Genomic DNA, 18,342 nt, shown 5'->3' with positions numbered 1-18,342 from the left:
GAGGCGCCACCTGCGTCCGCCTCAGGAGGCGACACCTGTGTCCGCCTCAGGAGGTGTCACCTGTGTCTGCCTCAGCAGGCGCCACCTGTGTCCGCCTCAAGAGGCGCCACCTGTGTCCGCCTCAGGAGGCGACACCTTTGTCCGCCTCAGGAGGCAACACCTGTGTCCGCCTCACTTCTCATCTGCCGCGTTATTTTGATTAGGAAACACGGAATGTTCGCGATTTTGATCATGAAAATGATGAACATATACAGGAACCACACCAAAATCCCATAGAAAGCATAGACCGAAAGAGAAATATTCAAACGTATTTATTTTATTACTTCGTTTTTAAAACATCTCATGGTTAAGCCTTTTCCTCCAACACATTTGTGTCCGAATCCGTCTTCACGGCTTTATTTGAAGGCGCTCTGTGGGAGGACATTGCGACGACGTCATTTTAACGCCGCAAAGGGTAGTGAGCGGTCAAGAGTCGGATGACGTCAACACCGCGATCACGCAAAGGCTTCTGGGTAGAGAGGTCAAGAGTCGGTCGGCGGTAGCTGCGGAAGAACGCTTCGACTCGACAACAAAGACTGTTGCCTTACCTAAAAAAAACAACCAAATACTTATAATATGTGCAGCAAATTCGGGGCTTCATATCTCTTATTTCAGCACAACACGGCGAGAATTACACCAGCATGCGTTTTGTTCATCAAGGCTTGCTGTTAGCATGCTAACTAGCTAGTTAGCATGCTAACTAGCTAGTTAGCATGCTAACTAGCTAGCATGCTTGTTATTGTTTTGCTGTAGTGGACGTTCCTCCCCGTGATGTTATCTTGCTTCTACCGGGAAAATGGATGAGAAGTCCAGCAGCCACCACCGGCTCCTGGTGGCCGTGCTCATGGCGCTGACCTTCGGCGTCATCACGATCCAGTACGCTTGTCCGAGTCGCTCCGAGTGCCAGGTGCTCCACCGGCTGGGCTCCTGGCTCAACCTGGCCGCCGGCCCCTCCAGTGTCCGAGAGCAAAGAGATCCGTACACGGCGGAAGACGGCGCCATGGTCCGCTTCATCCCCCGCTTCAACTTCACCGGAGCCGAGTTGAGCCGCGCCGTGGACTTTAACATCAAGGGCGATGACGTCATCGTCTTCCTGCACATCCAGAAGACGGGCGGCACCACGTTCGGGCGCCACCTGGTGAAAAACATCCAGCTGGAGAGGCCCTGCGAGTGCCACGCTGGCCAGAAGAAATGCACCTGCTACCGCCCGGGGAAGAAGGAGACGTGGCTCTTCTCGCGGTTCTCCACCGGCTGGAGCTGCGGCCTTCATGCCGACTGGACCGAGTTGACCCGCTGCGTCCCGTCACGCATGGACTCCAGGGAGGCTCCGAAAACCATGCTGAGGTGGGTCCACCATGTGACTATTAGGTCTAGTACCTGCTCAGTGGCCTAGTGGTTAGAGTGTCCGTAGGTTGTGAGTTCAAACCCTGGCCGAGTCATACCAAAGACTATAAGAATGGGAGCCATAACCTCCCTGCATCAAGGGTTGGAATTGGGGGTTAAATCACCAAACAAGATTCCCGGGCGCGGCCACCGCTGCTGCTCACCGCTGCCCTCACCTCCCAGGGGGTGATCAAGGGTAATAGGTCAAATGCAGAGAATAATTTCGCCTCACCTAGTGTGTGTGTGTGTGTGACTATCATTGGTACTTTAACTTTACAGTCCCGATACCAATATTTTGGTACCGGTACCAAAATATATTTCGATACTTTTCGATTCTTTTGTAAATAAGTCAAAATGGCATTATTGTCTTTATTTTAACAAAACAATCTTAGGGTACATTAAACATATGTTTATTATTGTAATTTAGTCATTAAATAAAATAGTGAATATACTAGACAACTTGTCTTTTAGTAGTAAGTAAACAAACAAAGACTCCTAATTACTATGCAGTAACATATTGTGTCATTTATCTACCTATTATTTTGTTAACATTATGAGGGACAAACTGTAAAAATTGATTATTAATCTACTTGTTCATTTACTGTTAATATCTGCTTATTTTCTGTTTCAACATGTTCTATCTACACTTCTGCTAAAATGTAATAATCACTTATTCTTCTGTTGTTTGATACTTGACGTTTGTTTTGGATGATACCACACATTTAGGTATGGATCCGATACCAAGTAGTTACAGGATCATACATTAGTCATATCCAAAGTCCTCATGTGTCCACGGACGCATTTCCTGAGTCTCTAAACATAATATGAATTTTTTAAAAATGAAAGAAAATATCGATGTAATCATAGTAGTATCGACTAAATACGCGCCTGTACTTGGTATCATTACAGTGGATGTCAGGTGTAGATCCACCCATGGCGTTTGTTTACATTGTGACATCGGTGAGCTATTGTATCCTCCTACGGTGTGTAGTGAAGCATGTTTAGCTATTCCTCGTCCTCCAGTGATAATGTTACTTGTAAGAAACTTACTTTATTTGTCGCCATGGAGGCCAGGATTAGTTTCAGTGTTATAACTTCACCTTTATCTTGACTTTTTACACCATTATGCATCCATTCTCCCTTTTCTGTCTACACACTGTGTCTGCTTGTAAGCACTCTGTGTGTGTGCGCTGCCCAACATGCTCCTCTGCTCGTAAAACGACGACTGGGGGGGCGGGGGCCGGTACTTTTTAAAGGCGGGATAGTACCGAATATGATTCATTAATATTGCGGTACTATACTAATACTGGTATACCGTACAACCCCAGTACAGTGGTTGTCAAACTTTATTCACCAGGTACCACCTCAAAAAAAAACTTGTCTCTCCATGCACCACCCACGTGACCAACATTAACATACAGTAGCACAGTAGGCCTAAATATTCATTAAAAACAAGGCAGCAGTTTTATTTGACAAGTACCGTATTTTCCGCACTATAGGGCGCACCTAAAATCCTTTTCCCCCCTCAAAACTCGACAGTGCGCCTTATAACCCGGTACGCCTAATGTACGTAATAATTCCGGTTTTGCTTACCGATCTCGAAGCAATTTTATTTGCTCCATGGCGTAATAAGTGTGACCAGTAGATGGCAGTCAAACATAAGAGATATGTGTAGACTGCACGATGATGGCAATATGACTCAAGTAATCAACACCAACATTTTATATGTTCCATTGAAAATATAGAACATTACACACGGCGCTCAAAAATCCATCAAAATGTTTTAGTGTGACTTTGGTAAGCTAGGAAGCCACACCACTTGATGGAGTGTACTGTGCTTCAACTAGGGATGTCCCGATCCGATATTTGGATCGGATCGGCTGCCGATATTTGCCAAAAATTGCGTATCGGCAAGGCATGGGAAAATGCCGATCCAGATCCAGTTTTAAAAAAAACTCCGGTCCGTGTTTTCCAACGCACCGATTTAAATAATACATTCCACTTTTCTGCTGCTCCGTAATTTCCGTTCCGCATTTTCCAGCACACCTTCAACACATCCACAGGTCTGTGGATTCTCACGCAGTTGCTTTTAGCTGCTGGCATTACACGACAGGCTCTTCTCACTCTTTTCTGTGTCTGTGCTTCTCACAGACAGCAAGTGCACCTTCTTACACACGTCACATACTGTCACGTCATACGTCACATACGTATATGTCGTCCCCGAGCAGAGAGGTGGCAGCATGGCTAACGTTAGCTGTGATGCTAGCGCAGCCGTGTGACCAACGTTCTCTCTAAGGTGCGCGCTTGTGCAATTGCGCACTGTTTAAACGTCCTCTGCGCATAGCATTTATATGCCACGCACAAAATCAAATAAAAAAATAAACGCATAACAATTTTCGACACACGGACACGACAGAGAAAACAGTTTTCGTCATCAAATATTATAACGTCTGTCGAGACGCTTATCTCCGTTCGGTGCCACACGCCCACACCATCAAAATGCCGAGGCAAAAATTTCCAGATCAACACCGTATGAAAAAATGTGTGATTTTTTTAGTTGTGATTTCCTTCTCTGCATGAAAGTTTAAAAGTAGCATATATTAATGCAGTATGAAGAAGAATGTTTGAATGTAGACATGCAAGCCTTGAAAGAAAATGTTGAAAATCAAGACTACATTTCCTGCAAATGGGTGCATTTCTACCCTATATTTTAACTTTAGATTTATTCTCATATCAAACTCTTTTGGCTGTCTTTTTGACACTTACATCCGGCGCCCCCCTCCACACCCTGGATTATAAATAATGTAAATAATTCAATGTGATTACCGTATTTTCCGCACTATAAGGCGCACCTAAAAACCACAAATTTTCTCTAAAGCTGACAGTGCGCCTTATAACCCGGTGCGCTTTATTACGATTCATTTTCATAAAGTTTCGATCTCGCAACTTCGGTAAACAGCCGCCATCTTTTTTCCCGGTAGAACAGGAAGCGCTTCTTCTTCTACGCAAGCAACCGCCAAGGAAAGCACCCGCCCCCATAGAACAGGAAGCGCTTCTTCTTCTACTGTAAGCAACCACCCGCCCCCGGAAGAAGAAGAAAAAACGCGCGGATATCACCGTACGTTTCATTTCCTGTTTACATCTGTAAAGACCACAAAATGGCTCCTACTAAGCGACAAGGATCCGGTTCATAAAAAGACGCAATCTCTCCATCCGCACACGGATTACTACCGTATTTCACAGCAACTGATATTCCTGTGAACCGCACTGTGGAACGGGAGCACGTACGGTGAATATTCGCACCACAGGGAATGAGAAGTCATCCTTCACTGTGGTTCTAGCTTGCCATGCTAACTTCCACCCATGGTGATATTCAAAAGGAAGACCTTGCCAAAAGAGACCTTTCCAGCCGGCGTCATCATAAAAGCTAACTCGAAGGGATGGATGGATGAAGAAAAGATGAGCGAGTGGTTAAGGGAAGTTTACGCGAAGAGGCCGGGTGGCTTTTTTCACACAGCTCCGAAGGCGAACACACCTTCACTAAGACGGGCAGACAGCGCCGGACGACATACGCCAACATTTGCCAGTGGATCGTAAATGCCTGGGCAGATATTTCGGTCACAACTGTGGTCCGAGCTTTCCGGAAGGCAGGATTCACAGAACTACTGGACAACAACAGCGACACTGACTCCGATGACTTCGAAGAGACGGAGCCGGCCATTTTGGAACCCACGCTTGCGCAACTTTTCAATTCGGACACCGAAGACGAAGAATTCGAAGGATTTACGAATGAAGAATAACTTCAGAAGGTGAGCGCTATGTTTATTTTGTGTGTTGTGACATTAACGTTCGAGCAACATTATGTTGCTATTGCTCTACACCATTTTGAATTTTACTATGTTTGTGATTGCACATTTGCGTACATTTTGGGACAGAGTTGTTAGAACGCTGGTTTTCAATATATTATTAAAGTTTGACTGAACTATCTGACTGTTTTCTTTGACATTCCCTTTAGCGCAGCGTAGGCGCGGCTTATAATCCGGGGCGGCTTATTGGTGGACAAAGTTATGAAATATGTAATTCATTGAAGGTGCGGCTAATAATCCGGTGCGCCTTATAGTGCGGAAAATACGGTATCTTGTGTGATGACTGTATTATGATGATAGTATATATCTGATAGTATATATCTCTATCATGAATCAATTTAAGTGGACCCCGACTTAAACAAGTTGAAAAACTTATTCGGGTGTTACCATTTAGTGGTCAATTGTACGGAATATGTACTTCACTGTGCAACCTACTAATAAAAGTCTCAATCAATCAAAACGCACAGAATCATCATACTGCTGTGATTATATGCATCAAGTGTTCATTCAAGGCTAAGGCAAAATATCGAGATATATATCATGTATCGCAATATGGCCTTAAAATATCGCAATATTAAAAAAAGGCCATATCGCCCAGCCCTAGTTTCAATGATGCCATTTCTGTTTGTCATGTATAATTTTGTCTATTTTGTGTTTATCCTTGAATAAACAGGTCAGTTTCTTGTTACCAACCATTGTGTATTATTCAAACTCCCCTAATTCAGCTGGCTAGTTGTTATCAAAAGTACTAAAAACCCTTTTCAACATGATTCTGACAACTAAGTAGGCTAAATAACTTTAAACTTTAATACATGCTCGGATAGGCCATTATCGGTCAGTATCGGTATCGGTCAGTATCGGTATCGGATCGGAAATTAAAAAACAATATCGGTATCGGATCGGAAGTGCAAAAACCTGGATCGGGACATCCCTAGCTTCAACATAGGAGTATTATTATGGTGTGTGTATAAGGTAAGATATATTACCCGCCGTTTTGTTTTGCAATATTATGCAAAAGCAACTTTTCTTACATTCTGATACCTGCTGATCTGTTTGCCTTTCAAATGTCTATTCTTGGTGTTGGGTTTTATCAAAAAAATGTCCCCCAAAAATGCGACTTATACTCCAGTGCGACTTATATATGTTTTTTTTTCCTTCTTTATTATGCATTTTCGTCCGGTGCGACTTATACTCCGGAGCGACTTATACTCCGAAAAATACGGTATGTTTCATGTACCCTAAGATTTTTTGTTCAAATTAAGCCAATAATGAAATTTTTTTGTGGTCCCCTTTATTTAGAAAAGTATCGAAATACATTTTGGTACCGGTACCAAAATATTGGTATCGGGACAACACTAGCCTGTAGAGATGCGCGGATAGGCAATTATTTCATCCGCAACCGCATCAGAAAGTCGTCAACCATCCGCCATCCACCCGATGTAACATTTGATCAGAACCGCACCCGCCCGCCATCCGCCCGCACCCGCCCGTTGTTATATATCTAATATAGACGATGCAAGGCATTAGTGAGGTTATAAAGCTTTTGCCTGTTAAAGAAAGGAGACTGATCCAATGCAGTACAGACATTTGCGTGCCACGCTGTCACGACCCAGACGCACACCAGTGCGCAATCATATGGGAGCCGCGCTGAGCGCACCTCCAAGCGCGTCTCGCTGCCGGCGACGGCCGGGTATGGGCCCAACGCTCCAGCGCCATCCATTTTCAGGGCTAGTTGATTCGGCAGGTGGGTTGTTACACACTCCTTAGCGGGTTCCGACGTCCATGGCCACCGTCCTGCTGTCTATATCAACCAGGGTGAGCCCCACCCCTTTCGTGAGCGCACTGCGCGCGGAGTGACCCCTGTTACGCGCCCCCGGCAACAGGGGTGGCGGGCAGGTAAGCTGCGCGGGCGGAGCGCGCGGAGTGACCCCTGTTACGAGCCCCCGGCCACGGGGGTGGCGGGCAGGTAAGCTGCTTACCTGCTACGCGTGACGCCGGCCGCGGCGAAGGCGGACGAGGCGGGGTGTCGGTGCGGTGGGCGCGGTGGTGACCCTGGACGTGCGTCGGGCCCTTCTCGCGGATCGCCTCAGCTACGGCTCCCGGTGGGGCCCTCTCGGGGGAAGGGGCCTCGGTCCCGGACCCCGGCGAGGCGTCGGGGGCCTTCTCCGCTCCGTAAAAGTGTCCATCTCTTTTTTTTTTTTTCTTCTGTTGTGGCATATGCTGCAGGTGCCTGCTCGTTTTTCGTATGTGGGTAACAACATTTAACTATGTACAGGTAAAAGCCAGTAAATTAGAATATTTTGAAAAACTTGATGTATTTCAGTAATTGCATTCAAAAGGTGTAACTTGTACATTATATTTATTCATTGCACACAGACTGATGCATTCAAATGTTTATTTCATTTAATTTTGATGATTTGAAGTGGCAACAAATGAAAATCCAAAATTCCGTGTGTCACAAAATTAGAATATTACTTAAGGCTAAGGTCAGCAGCAGGAAGCATGAAGTGCTCTAAAACTTGCTGGTAGACGGCTGCGTTGACCCTGGATCTCAGGAAACAGAGTGGACCGACACCAGCAGATGACATGGCACCCCAAACCATCACTGATGGTGGAAACTTTACACTAGACTTCAGGCAACGTGGATCCTGTGCCTCTCCTGTCTTCCTCCAGACTCTGGGACCTCGATTTCCAAAGGAAATGCAAAATTTGCATGGTTGGGTGATGGTTTGGGGTGCCATGTCATCTGCTGGTGTCGGTCGACTCTGTTTCCTGAGATCCAGGGTCAACGCAGCCGTCTACCAGCAAGTTTTAGAGCACTTCATGCTTCCTGCTGCTGACCTGCTCTATGGAGATGGAGATTTCAAGTTCCAACAGGACTTGGCGCCAGCACACAGCGCAAAATCTACCCGTGCCTGGTTTACGGACAATGGTATTTCTGTTCTAAATTGGCCCGCCAACTCCCCTGACCTTAGCCCCATAGAAAATCTGTGGGGTATTGTGAAAAGGAAGATGCAGAATGCCAGACCCAAAAACGCAGAAGAGTTGAAGGCCACTATCAGAGCAACCTGGGCTCTCATAACACCTGAGCAGTGCCAGAAACTCATCGACTCCATGCCACGCCGCATTAACGCAGTAATTGAGGCAAAAGGAGCTCCAACCAAGTATTGAGTATTGTACATGCTCATATTTTTCATTTTCATACTTTTCAGTTGGCCAACATTTCTAAAAATCCCTTTTTTGTATTAGCCTTAAGTAATATTCTAATTTTGTGACACACGGAATTTTGGGTTTTCATTTGTTGCCACTTCAAATCATCAAAATTAAATGAAATAAACATTTGAATGCATCAGTCTGTGTGCAATGAATAAATATAATGTACAAGTTACACCTTTTGAATGCAATTACTGAAATAAATCAAGTTTTTCAAAATATTCTAATTTACTGGCTTTTACCTGTATATATATTTCCGAATTGGTTTAACTGCCACCCGCCTGAATCTATTTAAAATCTAATTTTTTTTTATTTCAACCGCCCGACCCGACCCGCGGATAAAATCTACCGTATTTTCCGCACCATAAGGCGCCCTGGGTTAAAAGCCGCGCCTTCAATGAACGGCATATTTCAAAACTTTGTCCACCAATAAGCCGCCCCGTGTTGTAAGCCGCATCTAACTGCGCTAAAGGAATGTCAAAAAAACAGTCAGATAGGTCAGTCAAACTTTAATAATATATTAAAAACCAGCGTTCTAACAACTCTGTTCACTCCCAAAATGTACGCAAATGTGCAATCACAAACATACGTATATCAACATGGACAGAGCTGCGTGAAAAAAGCCACCCGGCCTCTTCGCGTAAACTTAAACTTACCTTAACCACTCGCTCATCTTTTCTTCATCCATCCCTTTGAGTTAGCTTTTATGATGACGCCGGCTGGAAAGGTCTCTTTTGGCAAGGTCTTCCTTTTGAATATCACCATGGGTGGAAGTTAGCATGGCAAGCTAGAACCACAGTGAAGGATGACTTCTCATTCCCTGTGGTGCGAATATTCACCGTACGTGCTCCCGTTCCACAGTGCGGTTCACAGGAATATCAGTTGCTGTGAAATACGGTAGTAATCCGTGTGCGGATGGAGAGATTGCGTCTTTTCATGAACCGGATCCTTGTCGCTTAGTAGGAGCCATTTTGTGGTCTTTACAGATGTAAACAGGAAATGAAACGTACGGTGATATCCGCGCGTTTTTTCTTCTTCTTCCGGGAGCGGGTGGTTGCTTACAGTAGAAGAAGAAGCGCTTCCTGTTCTATGGGGGCGGGTGCTTACCTTGGCGGTTGCTTGCGTAGAAGAAGAAGCGCTTCCTGTTCTACCGGGAAAAAAGATGGCGGCTGTTTACCTAAGTTGCGAGATCGAAACTTTATGAAAATGAATCTTAATATTTATCCATATATAAAGCGCACCGGGTTAAAAGCCGCACTGTCAGCTTTTGAGTAAATTTGTGGTTTTTAGGTGCGGCTAATGGTGCGGAAAATACGGTAATTTTTTAAAATTTCATCCGCCCGATCCGCGGATAATCCGCGGACTCCGCGGTTGTGCCCGCAAACCGCGCATCTCTACTAGCCTGACATGATCCATTTGTCCTGTCCAGTAGGAACTATTACTACATCACCATCCTGAGGGATCCGGTGTCACGCTACCTGAGTGAGTGGCGTCACGTCCAACGCGGTGCCACCTGGAAGGCCTCCCTCCACGTGTGTGACGGGCGCTCCCCGACGCTGTCGGAGCTCCCCAGCTGCTACCCGGGAGACGACTGGTCAGGCTGCACCCTGCAGGAGTTCATGGACTGCCCTTACAACCTGGCCGACAACCGGCAGACGCGCATGCTGGCCGACCTGAGCCTGGTGGGCTGCTACAACGTGTCGGCCATGAGCGAGGAGGAGCGCTGGGCGGTGCTCCTGGAGAGCGCCAAGCGTAACCTGCGCGGCATGGCCTTCTACGGGCTGACCGAGTACCAGCGTAAAACGCAGTACCTGTTTGAGCGCACCTTCAACTTGGAGTTCATCGCGCCCTTCACCCAGCTCAACGGCACGCGGGCCTCCAGCGTGGACGTCCCGGCCGACACGCAGAGCGTCATCCGCCGGCTGAACCGATGGGACGTGGAGCTCTACGAGTACGCCCGCGACCTTTTCCTGCAGCGCTTCCAGTTTGCCAGGCAGCAGGAGCGAAGGCAGGCCAGGGAGCGGCGGCAGCAGGAGAGGAGGCGGCTGCGTGGAAGGCAGGGACGCCAGCAGAGGCCCACGGCGGCGCCCCCTGTGGTCGACAGCCCCCTGCTGGTAACTGAGTCACTAGAAAAGTCTGAAGAAGACAGCGTGGAGTCTGATGGGCTCCTGCCGGACTGGTGGGATGTGGACGAGAAGGGCGTGATGGAGGACTACATGGACAACGTGGAGCAGTGGAAATGACCAATTTGAATAATACTTCTTTTAAAGACGAGGCCTTACTTTTGGTTACTGTGAAGAAGAAAACAATACTTTGTATCAAACATCTTCACCAGTCAATTTATTTCTGTTATTTATAATTGTAAAACACAGTGGTTATACTATAGTTGTTATCACTAATCTTACTGTGATTTTATTATACTGTGATTTGTTCCACTTTTCTTTTAATGTTGTATTAATTTATAAAGTTGATGTCCAAGAACCACAGTATGCAAATGATGCTATGTCTAGACTAGACTGAACAATTTAGACAGATTCCAATCCATCCATACATTTCCTACACATTCGTGTGAAATAATAGTGGGGATAGATGGCTGCTAAATTGAACGTATTGTAGTGCATCAGGCAGAAATCATAGGAACAAAAAAAAAAAGTCTTAAAGTAACCCGAGATAGTAACAATCTTCATATGTTTGCCTCTCAGTTGTTAAGATGGTCTGCAAGTGATTTGCCAATACATTACTGTGTAACATTTACTTATGTTTTTATTTTTATGACACACAACTTAATACCTTTTTTTTTAATGTTTGAAAACAACATTTTTCAAATTGTCTGAAATGCATATGTTTACAAATGTAGCTATTTTATCACAGAAAAAGAATACCTCAGTGGGTAGCATAAATGATGTTGTGGTAAAGTAACTGAATGTTTCCATGCATCTTTTTTATATATAAAAAAAATACTTTACCCTCAACGGAGTGTGGACGGTTCTTCTGATGATTTTTGTTTAGAATAATGTACAGTGCAAGCCAAAAGTTTGGACACCCCTTCCTCATTCAATGCAATGTTTTCTTTATTTCCATGACTATTTACATTGTAGATTGTCACATCAAAACTATGAATGAACTATGAAAAAAAGGTGAAATAACTTAAAACATGTTTTATATTCTACAAACCCCGTTTCCATCGGAGTTGGGAAATTGTGTTAGATGTAAATATCAACGGAATACAATGATTTGAAAATCATTTTCAACCCATATTCAATTGAATGCACTACAAAGACAATATATTTGATGTTCAAACTCATAAACTTTATTTTTTTTTGCAAATAATAATGAACTTTTAACATTTTCAATGGGAGACAGGTCTGGACTACAGGCAGGCCAGTCTAGTACCCGCACTCTTTTACTATGAAGCCACATTGATGTAACACGTGGCTTGGCATTGTCTTGCTGAAATAAGCAGGGGCGTCCATGGTAACGTTGCTTGGATGGCAACATATGTTGCTCCAAAACCTGTATGTACCTTTCAGCATTAATGGTGCCTTCACAGATGTGTAAGTTACCCATGTCTTGGGCACTAATACACCCCCATACCATCACAGATGCTGGCTTTTCAACTTTGCGCCTATAACAATCCAGATGGTTCTTTTCCTCTTTGATCCGGAGGACACGACGTCCACAGTTTCCAAAAACTATTTGAAATGTGGACTCGTCAGACCACAGAACACTTTTCCACTTTGTATCAGTCCATCTTAGATGAGCTCAGGCCCAGCGAAGCCAACGGGGCTTCTGGGTGTTGTTGATAAACGGTTTTCGCCTTGCATATGAGAGTTTTAACTTGCACTTACAGATGTAGCGACCAACTGTAGTTACTGACAGTGGGTTTCTGAAGTTTTCCTGAGCCCATGTGGTGATATCCTTTACACACTGGTGTCGCTTGTTGATTACAGCCTGAGGGATCGAAGGTTTTTCTTAAACTGTTCAACAATTTGCTCACGCATTTGTTGACAAAGTGGTGACCCTCGCCCAATCCTTGTTGGTGAATGACTGAGCATTTCATGGAATCTACTTTTATACCCAATCATGGCACCCACCTGTTCCCAATTTGCCTGTTCACCTGTGGGATGTTCCAAATAAGTGTTTGATGAGCATTCCTCAACTTTATCAGTATTTATTGCCACCTTTCCCAAGTTCTTTGTCACGTGTTGCTGGCATCAAATTCTAAAGTTAATGATTATTTGCACAAAAAAAAGGTTTATCAGTTTGAACATCAAATAAGTTGTCTTTGTAGCATATTCAATTGAATATGGGTTGAAAATGATTTGCAAATCATTGTATTCCGTTTATATTTACATCTAACACAATTTCCCAACTCATATGGAAACGGGGTTTGTAGTTCCTTCAAAATAGCCACCCTTTGCTCTGATTACATTTTCGCGCACTCTTGGCATTCTCTCCATGAGCTTCAAGAGGTAGTCACCTGAAATGGGTTTTCACTTCACAGGTGTGCTTGGAGCTCATGGAGAGAACGCCAAGAGTGTGTAAAGCAGTAATCAGAGCAAATGGCGGCTATTTTGAAGACACTACAATATAAAACATGTTTTCAGTTATTTCACCTTTTTTTTTTTGTCAAGTCCATAACCCCACATGTGTTCATTCATAGTTTTGATGTGACAATCTACAATGTAAATAGTCATGGAAATAAAGAAAACGCATTTAAAGAGGAGAAGGTGTGTCCACCCGAACGCCTCGGGCACGTCCGACCGGTAGGAGACCATGGGGAAGACCCAGGACACGTCTCTCCCGGCTGGCCTGGGATCCCCCAGGAATAGCTGGACGAAGTGGCTGGGGAGAGGAAAGTCTGGGTTTCCCTGCTTAGGCTGCTGCCCCCGCGACCCGACCTCGGATACGCGGAAGAAGATGGATGGATGGATGGAAGGAAGGTGTGTCGAAACTTGTGGCCTGTACTGTAGGTCTCTGAAAGCACCAGCAGGGGGTGTTCAACTCAAGTCTCCAAAAACCAAACATCATTAATACTGGATCATTTATACACAGCAACATGTCTAAAGTCTATCGATGACGCAACAGGCCAACCGCCGCAGTTCGAAATCCAAACAAAAACGCAAATATTTGAGCCAGACAACGTTTACTGTATAACAAAACACCATTTCAAGCAATACAAAGTTATCTGCCTTAATTGAACGTCGGCTCATTTTTTTTGTCCCAACACTCTTATTTCGGCGGCGCCATGTGCTCTTACGTTGAAAGGGTATACACGGGAAGTGTGTTAACGAGGCGGTAGCGTCACGTGACTGCCAATGTGCGCAAACAAGTATGTGAGTTTCTTCCGTGTTTTCGCTCTCAAAAGGAGCGTACCAATAACCAACAATTGGCACTATTATGTTTTCCAAACGCCATTTTTCAAGCAGCTGACAATTCGGAACTAACAGAAGTGGACTGGGTAGGTATATTTTATATTTTTCCACGGCGTTCTAACATCATTTAGCAAGCTATTCGAAAGTGGAAAATCCCCGTCCATGTTTTTTTGTATCCACCTGTGATGCGTTCACGGCGGTCGTGACTTTCGCCTCTGCAACTGACGTTTCCGCGCCAACTCCTCCCTCGCCAGTATATCTCCTCCCTTTTTCTTCATCTCTTCGTCTGTCTAATGTCCCTTTTTATGTCCGCTGTCTGTCTCGCTGTCATCCATTGCTACGCAGCGGGAGAACCGTCAGCCATATTGCAGCTGCTCCACGTTTATTATTGTGTTGCTTATTTTCCTTGGCGTCATTGAAGGCGTGTCCGCTCCCGTTGAAGACACCGAGGCTTGGTGGGAAAATGACACCTTCACCTACGTTGACTTGTTGGATTTGATGAGGTAAGAGCTGGAGAGTGTCATCACGTCATGCTGCTGTTGTAATGCATGGAAGTCGCACTTGTTTTCAATAAGACAGCCATGTTTGTTGCTAGTAGGCGTTATTATTGTGCATTGCTACAGGTTTCTCTTGTTGCCAAAACGTTGAAAGGGCCATATTGGACCAAAAATACAAAAAACAAATCTGTCTGGAGCCGCAAAACAATTAAAAGCCGTATATAAGTCTTATAATGAAGGCAACGCATGACGTAAGGGTCAATATTAGCTATAATAGCCTACTACCAAAATGACTTTAAAAGTCTTATATACAAGTGTTATAATGAAGGCAACACATGATATAATTGTCTATGTTAGTTATATTAGCCTACTATCAAAATTACTTTAAAAGTCTCATATAAATGTTATAATGAATGCAACACATGTTGTGTCTATATTAGTTATATTAGCCTACTATCAAAATGACTTTAAAAGTCTCATATAAATGTTATAATGAAGGCAACACATGATGTGTCTATATTAGTTATATTAGTCTACTATCAAAATGACTTTAAAAGTCTTATACAAGTGTTATAATGAAGGCAACACATGACGTAAGTGTCTATATTAGCTATATTAGCCTACTAAGCTATATTAGCCTACTATCAAAATTACTTTAAAAGTCTTATGTAAGTGTTATAATGAAGACAACACATGATGTAAGTGTCTATAGTAGCTATATTAGCCTACTATCAAAATTACTTTAAAAGTCTTATATAAGTGTTATAACGAAGACACCACATGACGTAAATGTCTATATTGGCTATAATAGTCTACCATCAAAATGACTTTAAAAGTCTTATACAAGTGTTATAATGAAGACAACACATGATGTAAATGTCTATATTAGCTTACTAACAAAATTACTTTAAAAGTCTTATACAAGTGTTATAATGAAGACAACACATGATGTAAATGTCTATATTAGCTTACTAACAAAATTACTTTAAAAGTCTTATATAAGTGTTATAATGAAGACAACACATGATGTAAGTGTCCATATTAGCTATAAAAGCTTACTATCAAAATGACTTTAAAAGTCTTATACAAGTGTTATAATGAAGACAACACATGATGTAAATGTCTATATTAGCTTACTAACAAAATTACTTTAAAAGTCTTATATAAGTGTTATAATGAAGACAACACATGATGTAAATGTCTGTATTAGTTATATTAGCCTACTATCAAAATTACTTTAAAAGTCTTGTATAAGTGTTATAATGAAGGCAACACATGACGTAAGTGTCTATATTAGCTATATTAGCCTACTAAGCTATATTAGCCTACTATCAAAATGACTTTAAAAGTCTTATATAAGTGTTATAACGAAGACAACACATGATGTAAGTGTCTATAGTAGCTATATTAGCCTACTATCAAAATTACTTTAAAAGTCTTATATAAGTGTTATGACGAAGACACCACATGACGTAAGTGTCTATATTGGCTATAATAGTCCACTATCGAAATTACTTTAACAGTCTTATACAAGTGTTATAATGAAGACAACACATGATGTGTCTATATTAGCTTACTAACAAAATTACTTTAAAAGTCTTATATAAGTGTTATAATGAAGACAACACATGATGTGTCTATATTAGCTATATTAGCCTACTATCAAAATGACTTTAAAAGTCTTATATAAGTGTTATAACGAAGACAACACATGATGTAAGTGTCTATAGTAGCTATATTAGCCTACTATCAAAATGACTTTAAAAGTCTTATATAAGTGTTATGACGAAGACACCACATGACGTAAGTGTCTATATTGGCTATAATAGTCCACTATCGAAATGACTTTAAAAGTCTTATACAAGTGTTATAATGAAGACAACACATGATGTGTCTATATTAGCTTACTAACAAAATTACTTTAAAAGTCTTATATAAGTGTTATAATGAAGACAACACATGATGTGTCTATATTAGCTTACTAACAAAATTACTTTAAAAGTCTTATATAAGTGTTATAATGAAGACAACACATGATGTAAATGTCTGTATTAGTTATATTAGCCTACTATCAAAATTACTTTAAAAGTCTTGTATAAGTGTTATAATGAAGGCAACACATGACGTAAGTGTCCATATTAGCTATAAAAGCTTACTATCAAAATTACTTTAAAAGTCTTATACAAGTGTTATAATGAAGACAACACATGATGTGTCTATATTAGCTTACTAACAAAATTACTTTAAAAGTCTTATATAAGTGTTATAATGAAGACAACACATGATGTAAATGTCTGTATTAGTTATATTAGCCTACTATCAAAATTACTTTAAAAGTCTTGTATAAGTGTTATAATGAAGGCAACACATGACGTAAGTGTCTATATTAGCTATATTAGCCTACTAAGCTATATTAGCCTACTATCAAAATGACTTTAAAAGTATTATATAAGTGTTATAACGAAGACACCACATGACGTAAGTGTCTATATTGGCTATAATAGCCTACTATCAAAATTACTTTAAAAGTCTCATACAAACGTTATAATGAAGGCAACACATGATGTAAGTGTCTATATTAGCTTACTAACAAAATTACTTTAAAAGTCTTATATAAGTGTTATAATGAAGACAACACATGATGTAAGTGTCTGTATTAGTTATATTAGCCTACTATCAAAATTACTTTAAAAGTCTTGTATAAGTGTTATAATGAAGGCAACACATGACATAAGTGTCTATATTAGCTATATTAGCCTACTATCAAAATGACTTTAAAAGTCTTATACAAGTGTTATAATGAAGGCAACACATGACGTAAGTGTCTATAGTAGCTATATTAGCCTACTATCAAAATGACTTTAAAAGTCTTATATAAGTGTTATGACGAAGACACCACATGATGTAAGTGTCCATATTAGCTATAAAAGCTTACTATCAAAATGACTTTAAAAGTCTTATATAAGTGTTGTAATGAAGGCAATACATGACGTATGTGTCTATATTAGCTATATTAGCCTACTAAGCTATATTAGCCTACTATCAAAATGACTTTAAAAGTCTTATATAAGTGTTATAATGAAGACAACACATGATGTAAGGGCCTATAGTAGCTATATTAGCCTACTATCAAAATGACTTTAAAAGTCTTATATAAGTGTTATGACGAAGACACCACATGACGTAAGTGTCTATATTGGCTATAATAGTCCACTATCAAAATTACTTTAAAAGTCTTATACAAGTGTTATAATGAAGACAACACATGATGTAAGTGTCTATATTAGCCTACTAACAAAATTACTTTAAAAGTCTTATATAAGTGTTATAATGAAGACAACACATGATGTAAGTGTCTGTATTAGTTATATTAGCCTACTATCAAAATTACTTTAAAAGTCTTGTATAAGTGTTATAATGAAGGCAACACATGACGTAAGTGTCCATATTAGCTATTAAAGCCTACTATCAAAATGACTTTAAAAGTCTTATATAAGTGTTATAATGAAGGCAATACATGACGTAAGTGTCTATATTAGCTATATTAGCCTACTAAGCTATATTAGCCTACTATCAAAATTACTTTAAAAGTCTTGTATAAGTGTTATAATGAAGGCAACACATGACGTAAGTGTCTATATTAGCCTACTATCAAAATTACTTTAAAAGTCATATATACAGTAAGTTTTATAATGAAGACAACACATAATGTAAGTGTCTATATTAGCTTTATTAGCCTACTATCAAAATGACAGTGTGTCGCAAGCTGAAGCAAATCATCGTTGACAGAAATGTTGCAATGTAATATTTATTCTACCTATTTTTACAACATTAGAAAACATTAGTAAATCAGAGGCTTCTCAGAAGGTGAGATAACTCCTGGAATAAGTTACTGTCTTAGAATGGCCAAAGGTATAGATGTGTGTGTCCAAGTTAAAGGAAATGGCGGGCTGTCTTCTTCTAATGGAT

The 18,342-nt window shown here is 41.5% G+C and overlaps 2 protein-coding genes across 9 annotated transcripts in view; both read left to right on the top strand.

Annotated features, from left to right (window-relative positions):
• Positions 1 to 440: 440 nt before the first annotated feature.
• Positions 441 to 11,496, top strand: hs6st2 (heparan sulfate 6-O-sulfotransferase 2). Of its 2 annotated transcripts, none has more exons than XM_061930228.2 (2): positions 441 to 1,383; positions 9,934 to 11,496. In XM_061930228.2, the coding sequence occupies exons 1-2, from the start codon at positions 836 to 838 to the stop codon at positions 10,742 to 10,744; spliced, it is 1,359 nt and encodes a 452-aa protein (XP_061786212.1). In that variant the 5' UTR covers positions 441 to 835; the 3' UTR covers positions 10,745 to 11,496. The 2 variants fall into 2 exon arrangements, with proteins under 2 accessions (XP_061786212.1, XP_061786210.1); XM_061930226.2 differs by having other exon boundaries at positions 442 to 1,383; positions 9,931 to 11,496.
• A 2,317-nt stretch (positions 11,497 to 13,813) lies between these two features.
• mbnl3 (muscleblind-like splicing regulator 3) overlaps positions 13,814 to 18,342 on the top strand; it is a 104,442-nt gene continuing 99,913 nt past the window's right edge. For 4 of the 7 annotated variants that reach the window (XM_061930215.2, XM_061930216.2, XM_061930210.2 and 1 more), the window contains exon 1: positions 13,814 to 13,962. The gene's annotated coding sequence lies outside the window, so the exon portion shown is untranslated. Of the gene's footprint in view, positions 13,963 to 14,111; positions 14,380 to 18,342 lie in introns of those variants that run through there. The other 3 variants (XM_061930213.2, XM_061930211.2, XM_061930212.2) reach the window with 2 other exon arrangements.

Source organism: Nerophis lumbriciformis, linkage group LG36 (genome assembly GCF_033978685.3).
Source record: "Nerophis lumbriciformis linkage group LG36, RoL_Nlum_v2.1, whole genome shotgun sequence".
Lineage (NCBI taxonomy): Eukaryota > Metazoa > Chordata > Actinopteri > Syngnathiformes > Syngnathidae > Nerophis > Nerophis lumbriciformis.
This window is presented reverse-complemented; position numbering and strand designations above follow the sequence as displayed.

Coding starts and splice junctions, on each gene's coding strand:
- hs6st2 (XM_061930226.2), top strand. CDS start 836: ATGGATGAGAAGTCCAGCAGCCACCACCGGCTCCTGGTGGCCGTGCTC. Junction 1,384..9,930: donor GCTCCGAAAACCATGCTGAG/GTGGGTCCACCA, acceptor TGTCCTGTCCAG/TAGGAACTATTACTACATCA.